The sequence below is a fragment of the Arachis hypogaea genome, chromosome 11 (genome assembly GCF_003086295.3).
Source record: "Arachis hypogaea cultivar Tifrunner chromosome 11, arahy.Tifrunner.gnm2.J5K5, whole genome shotgun sequence".
Lineage (NCBI taxonomy): Eukaryota > Viridiplantae > Streptophyta > Magnoliopsida > Fabales > Fabaceae > Arachis > Arachis hypogaea.
This window is the reverse complement of record NC_092046.1, coordinates 31789684-31796922: the sequence shown is the minus strand read 5'-3', so window position 1 is coordinate 31796922 and position 7239 is coordinate 31789684. Positions and strand designations below refer to the sequence as shown.

The following is a 7239-nucleotide window of genomic DNA, read 5'->3' as shown; positions in this document are numbered from 1 at the left end:
AAATAGATGCTAAGAATTATAATTGACCAATCCATTGATAGGGTCAATTTTTTGGATATGGAGCTCGTATGTGAGCTTTTCATGGATATGGAGTTAAGGTGGGTTAGACATGGATGTGGGGCAGAATTTTGGCAGGTTTTGGGAGGAGGACTCGGACGGTCCGAGTTCTCTGTTCGTGGCTATGGTAAACCGGAAGACGCACGGTCCGAGTTAGGGGGGGGGAATCGGACCCTGCGAGATGGCATAGGGGAGGTACAACACGCAAGGTCCGAGTTGCGTGCATGGAGTGGATTCGGACCGTCCGTTTTGGCTGGGGATGGCAGAACCGGTTTATGAACACGCATGGTCCGATTTGGTTGCCTAGTATATTTTTGAATGAAGTTAACCTAGTCGGATGGTCCGAGTTGAGTATAGAGTGTATATAAAAGTGTGCAACGAGTTAACGTTTGGGGACCCTTCTTCTTCCCCTTCTTATGCGCCGCTTCGTTCCTCTGTTTCCTTCTTCTGGATCTCTTATATGCTTGTTCAAAATCAAAGGAGTGTGTAGTTAGTGTTATGTTTTTTTTTTTGTGAGTAGGAGAAATTAGTGATAGAGTACTAATAAAGGTGTATTATTTTGGTCAAATTTTATTAGAAACATCTGAAGGGGTAAAATTTATTTGTGAAAATCCAATAGATGTTGTTATTCCTTTTATCATTTCCTTTGAAGAACTGAAAGGTTTGATCTATGAAAAGATTGATTCTGAGGGGGCAAGAAAAATATCCTGTGTTCTATACAGATATCCCGTACCGGTATTTGGTGGGTTTGTCCAATTTCAAACAAGATATGTCACGGACGAAGCGAGCATGCAGGAGATGTTTTCAATGTATATTGAAAACCGGGCGCAGATCTCGTTTATCGAGTTGTATGTTGAGTTTGAACAATCTGAGGCAGACCGAAACATTCTACGGGAAGATTATAATAGTGACAGTGAAGAAGAGTTCGAAAGCAACTACGAATGTGTTGGTGCAGATGGAGATGACGATCATGGTGAGGGAAATATGGATCCGGATGTGACAGAGGTGGCAGATGCACTCGCAAACGATATGCCGTTTGGGGAGCCTTCATTCATGCGAGTTCTGGACTTGGAAGCCATGCATGTTCCGGAGTTTCCGGAATATATGACTGCAGGTACGTTAATATTTAAATTATTGTCTTTTTTATTTATTTATTGAATTATTTATGAATGAATTATTATTTATTACCCATTATTTAAGCATGCGTGGATGTCATGTATGTGTTAGACATTGAACCGGTTGACCTGATCCTATGTAAAAAAAAATTTAAAAATAGTAGGAAGTTAAAAAAATAAAAGTCAACATATGTGTTAAGTAATGTTTGAAACATATCACGTTATTTTAAACGAATATAGAACATAGAATTTAATATTTTATTATTATTTACGTTAGGGTCTGATTTATGTCATACTTGATGCAGTTAATATTGATTTAGTATGGTTTTGAAATATATATGTATTTATTGAAATTTTTCCCATGCTTGTTGTCCTGGCAGAAGTTCCTATTGTCGCAGATGGTGAATTTGCTGTTGGGATGGAGTTTAGTTCCCGGGAAGCTGTTATTAAGGCAATAAAAGAGTATACCATACGACGAAGCGTAGATTACCAGGTTTATGAGTCTGAGCCTTTGACATTTTATGCCAAGTGTACACAGTATGGGTCAGGGTGTGATTGGCTTATCAGGGTTAGTCTGATCAGCAGGAAGTATTGTTGGGTTATAAGGAGGTATAATGGTAGTCACACTTGTACCAGAGCCACCATTTCACAGGATCATGCGAAGCTGGACTCCATCACAATTGCAGAAGCAATAAAGCCATTGGTTGAGGCTGATCCCTCCTTAAAGGTAAAGTCCGTTATAGCAGAAGTGCAATCGAAATTTAACTATACTGTTAGCTATCGGAAAGCATGGTTGGCTAAGCAAAGGGCAGTAGAAAAAATATTTGGAGGTTGGGAGGCATCGTACGAAGCGTTGCCTATATGGTTTCAGGCCATGTGTCATAAGGAGCCATCAGCTGTTGTCCATTTTGAGACTATGCCTGCATACCAAGGCGATGACTTGGTTGGTCATATTCGGGTACTGCATAGAGTATTTTGGAGTTATTACCCCTGTATCAGGGCATTCAGACATTGTAAGCCAGTTGTCCAGGTGGATGGGACTCACTTGTACGGAAAGTATAAGGGTTGTCTCCTAGTCGCAGTCTCACAGGATGGCAACAACAACATCGTTCCAATTGCGTTTGCTATTGTCGAGGGAGAGACTTCTGATGCGTGGCACTTTTTCCTTAGTAACTTGCGTCAACATGTTGTCACTCGGGATGGTGTGGGACTGATATCGGACCGACACGAATCCATCAATGCAGCTGTGGAACGGAGTAACGGAGCATGGTCACCTCCTAGAGCTTTTCATATGTTCTGCATCAGGCATATAGAGTCGAATTTTCTGCGGAAATTCAAGGCACCGTACCTCCAAAAATTGGTCGTCAACATTGGTAATAATTTAAGTAACTTATTAACAGTAGTTAAATATTAATATTTGTTTTCGACTTTTATGATTTTTTTTTTCTTTGGTTTCCTCTAGGATATTCCAGGACGGTGCGGGAGTATGAAGTGCGTTACCAGCGATTACGGGAACGGGGGGAAGCGTATACCAACTGGTTAAACCGAATTCCTCGCGAACAGTACGCATTGGCGTTTGATGGTGGATACCGATGGGGTCACATGACAACGAATCTAGTGGAATGCATCAATTCAGTGTTGAAGGGTGCACGCAATCTTCCTATTACTGCTCTTGTCAAGGCAACATTCTACAGGCTAAACGAGCTTTTCACCAGAAAAAGAGCCGAGGCAGAAGCGCGGATTAATGCTGGCCATGTGTTCTCCGAAGTCGTGACCTCGAAGTTGCATGCAAACCAACTTGCATCAGGAAACATACAGGTCAGTTGCTTTGACCGGTAGAATGAGGTCTTCGAGGTGCGTGAGATGCCAAGCGGACTGGAGTTTGCAGTCGATCTACGCGCCCTTCGATGTGATTGTGGTGAGTTCCAGGTGGACCGGATCCCCTGCAGACATGTGTTCGCATGTTGCGCAAACCAGCGACTGGATTGGAAGCTATATGTGCATGATGTGTATAAGATGGACCAAGTTCGGCGGGTGTACCGAGCAAGATTTAGGCCACTAGGTAACCCGACGACGTGGCCTGCATACAACGGTCCTCGCTACGTACCGAATCCGTATCTGAGACGTGTCTCGAAAGGGCGCCCCAGGATGACGCGTTTCTTGAATGAGATGGACACGCGAATGTTACGTCGTCCTAGGCGATGTACGCTATGTGGAGCTGAGGGACACAGTCGTAGTAGATGCCGTCAGTCAGCTGGTAGAACTGCCGACGGAGATGCTCAGTAGGTTCACATTGTGGTTGGTGTGGCACGTCACTATTATGTCATGGGTTGTCATTTTGATAGAACTTGACCTGATATGTGGAACATTATGTAATGTTTTTCTGATGTTTTTATGTTAAAACGGTTTATGTATTGCAATGTGTTCCTTGTAGAACCGGCCGGTCCGGTTCAACCGGATTTTATGAATGACCCGTCTGGTCCGGTTCAACCTGATTTTTTGAAAAAACCGGCCGGTCCGCTTCAATCTGATTTTTTGAATGAATTGGCCTTTTCGGTGCAATGTGATTGTAAAAATGAACCGGCCGGTCCGGTCCAATTGGGTTGTATACATGAACCGGCCGGTCCGGTTCAATCTATTATTCAAAATGAACCGTCCGGTCCGGTGCAATCTGATTTTATGAATCAAACGGCCTGTCCGGGTCAAGCTGATTTTATGAATGAACCGGCCGGTCCGGTTCACTCTGATTGTATAACTGAACCGGTCGGTCCGGTTCAATCTGTTTTTCGTAATGAACCGGCCTGGCCTGTGCAATCTGATTTTACGATTGAACCGGCCTTTCCGGTGCAATCTGAATGTATAAATGAACCGGCAAGTTCCGGTCCAATCTGCTTGTATGACTGAACAACAATAATGGGTACATATATAGCACCTGTACCTTACTGCGTACTAAAGGTTAGCAATACCTGAATAGTGTCCGTAGTGCGTAAATACTCTAAACATACAACATAAATGTAGTGCGTACATACTCTAAACATACAACATAAATGTAGTGCGTACATACTCAAAACATACTACATAAATACAACATGGTCCACGTGATTACTACTTAAATAAATAAGTTACAAGGCAACTACTTTCTCATGGCCCACTTCACATCCTTGACTAAATTCTTGCATTTCTTGGCCGCCTTTTTGAAGACAGATGGAGTGTAGCGACTAGCACTGCGACGTGGTGGATCAATCCTCAGATTGTAACCTTTGGAGGTTTCATCCGGAGTGCGTGCATGACCTGTATAGAAATTATAAAAAATAATTAAATTATGCGCAGCAGGTAATCACAGCAAGACATAAACCACATAAGATTTACTAAAAGTAAAAAATAGATGCCAGTTATGAACATAAAATAAAAAAGTAATGGAACATGTAAAGTAGAATACAAAACATAATACCATCATTACGAGATTCTTCATCCTCGTCAAACTCCTCTATTTCATCGTCATCATGATCCTCCTCGTCATCCGGGTCATCTACTAGATACGCATCTGTCTCCCTCTCGGGTGTGTTAGCATCTTCTTCAATGAGTCCCATGGATACACGGTTAGGATTCTGACTAAAAAAAGCTCCGCGTCCGTCATTACTCCTACTAGAGTCAACCGACACAAACCCCCCAGAAGCAACCGATGATGTATGGCCCGGATACCTAGCATCCAATGAATACCTACCAGCCATGAAGTCAGGCTGTTGGCCATATTGTGGTAGTCCAGGATCTGCAGACATCAACCCAAGCAACTGGCTAAAGGAACCTCCTTCTCCTGTTTCAAATTGTGAGGTACCCCAATATTGTTGACTGATTGGAACTGATGGGGGGAACTGTGTCTGAGGTACATAATGGCTTGAGGACTGAGGTTGTTCTTCTGGAATCGGTGTTGGAGGTAATATATGCGGCGAATGTGGCTCTTCTACTTCATTGTCAGCATCCATATCCTGACTACCCTCATCGGTATCCTGATTATCCTCATCCAAATCCTGATCACCTTCCTCCATATCCTGATCACCTTCATCATTATCTTGACCCACAAGATTTGACATGTTCAAGTGGTTCCCATATTTTGATCGGTACCAATGCATGTATCTATCTAGTAGATCATGTGAAGGCATCGGAAGCTCAGATAGAATGTAGTTATACCTGTTTGACCAATGCATCACCCATTTTGAATGACTCGCTTCCGTGGCCCAATTAAGATTCTTGGGCCCCTTCAGGGTTTCTCCATGCGCCTTCTCTAGATTCCGCTCCTGACTAGGTAGTCCCTGAACCAAACCAAACTGTCGCCTAAATCTATCGGTAGCATGCCACTCGACACATTCAAATGATACCAACGGAACTGTAGCACTCCAAACCACCGACTGCATGTAGATTTCAGGAGGAATGATGTTCGGATCCACCCGATCCACAGCATAAGCAACCCAAATAAACTGGAAAAAAATAAAGGAACCTCAACATAACAGTCCACAAAGCCAATTACAAAGACAATGCTGTATACTTATGTCTTAGACCCTAAACATAAAACTAATACAACTTTCATTGAAACATACCTGCCCTTCCTGAAGTTCATCAAATGACTTCCTAAAGTGAGCTAACTTCAAGTATCTAAATCGTCGGTCACCACGCTCCCAGTTCCGCCACCTATTATGATATATTCAATTACCTCAGCTACCATTAAATGAATCATAAATATCAACATACGGGTACATTCTAACAAATTATTACCTGTTTGCTAGTGGAAAACTTCGAGGTTCCCTAGGTAGCGGCGATAGGTATGGCATCCTGATCCAAGCCCAACAGAGTAGAAGTGTTAGTGGACCATCTATTTCCTTGCAGTTAAAACGGGATGCACGGCATAATGCCCTGTAGAGATGTGCCAGGCATGCCGCTCCCCAACTATACTGACCAATACTACCAAAATCACGTAGCAAGGGTAGAAATTTCCAATGCACTCCTGCCCCAGACTTATCCCAAACAAGATCGTCCCGATCAACAACATAATATGGCACCTCACATACCTCTGTATACTGATATCATCAATCAACTGTAAATTTTCTTTTAAATCACGCAGCCAGGTAAGTTTTATGCAACTAGATCTACAGTCAGACATACGCGGTGCAGCTCCAAGTTGAAGCAAACACTCCGCCTCCAACGCTTCATAACTGCTCATTGTCATCCCTGTGACCGGAAGACCATCTGTGGGAAGACCAAGAATCATAGCTACATCTTCAAGTGTCACAGCACATTCACCAATGGGAAGGTGGAACGTATGTGTCTCTGGGTGCCAACGTTCAATTAGAGCATTTACCAATGCTTTCTGACACTGCACTATCCCAATCTGAGATGCATGATAGAACCCGGTAATTCGCAGATGATCCTCCACCCTTTCGTTGTACCGATCCGGAGGAAGTGGATGGTTACATGTCAACATTCTTGATTTCTACAAAAAAACATAACAAATTACTAATCAAATTATTAAGAGTTGCTAATGAAACTCATTACAAATACATATATTCCTAATCATAAATCTCAACAATATTTACAACATCCACAATAATATCGAACATTAATTAATTAATTACACTTTTGTTAAAAAATTTTTCCCCTGCAATACAATACAAAAATTTGAATAAATCTATATATGCCATCATTCATATTCTAACAACACTAATAATTAACTTGCTAATAATAATTACTACATTTAAAATTATTTAAATTTTCCCATAAAGAAATATCTAACATGGCTTAATTAAAAAAACCTTTCTAATCAACTCAGCATTAACACTTCACCACAATAATAATAACATCTAACCAAAATCGATAACAGTTACACTTAATTTCTTAAAAACACATTCATTCAAATACCATTGGCTTACAAATAATAATTATACTACAATTAAATAAATTTATTAAAAATTTACATTATGTTCTACTTACTACTACAGCCAAAAACACAAAACTAAAGAAGAACAACAACATAACCATAACAAATTTTCTTATCATGATATATATAGTTAATAAT

At 41.4% G+C, this 7239-nt stretch overlaps 2 protein-coding genes across 2 annotated transcripts; one reads left to right on the top strand and one right to left on the bottom strand.

Annotated features, from left to right (window-relative positions):
* Window positions 1-846: 846 nt before the first annotated feature.
* On the top strand, window positions 847-3458 carry LOC140176078 (uncharacterized). Its single transcript, XM_072205940.1, has 6 exons — window positions 847-1171; window positions 1553-1634; window positions 1740-1964; window positions 2172-2545; window positions 2635-2990; window positions 3102-3458. The coding sequence occupies exons 1-6, from the start codon at window positions 847-849 to the stop codon at window positions 3456-3458; spliced, it is 1719 nt and encodes a 572-aa protein (XP_072062041.1).
* A 799-nt stretch (window positions 3459-4257) lies between these two features.
* On the bottom strand, window positions 4258-5757 carry LOC112720622 (uncharacterized). Its single transcript, XM_072205939.1, has 3 exons — window positions 5749-5757; window positions 4624-5647; window positions 4258-4463 (listed from the first exon to the last, which is right to left on the bottom strand). Exons 1-3 carry the CDS (start codon window positions 5755-5757, stop codon window positions 4306-4308), a joined length of 1191 nt encoding a protein of 396 aa, XP_072062040.1. The 3' UTR covers window positions 4258-4305.
* Window positions 5758-7239: the final 1482 nt, after the last annotated feature.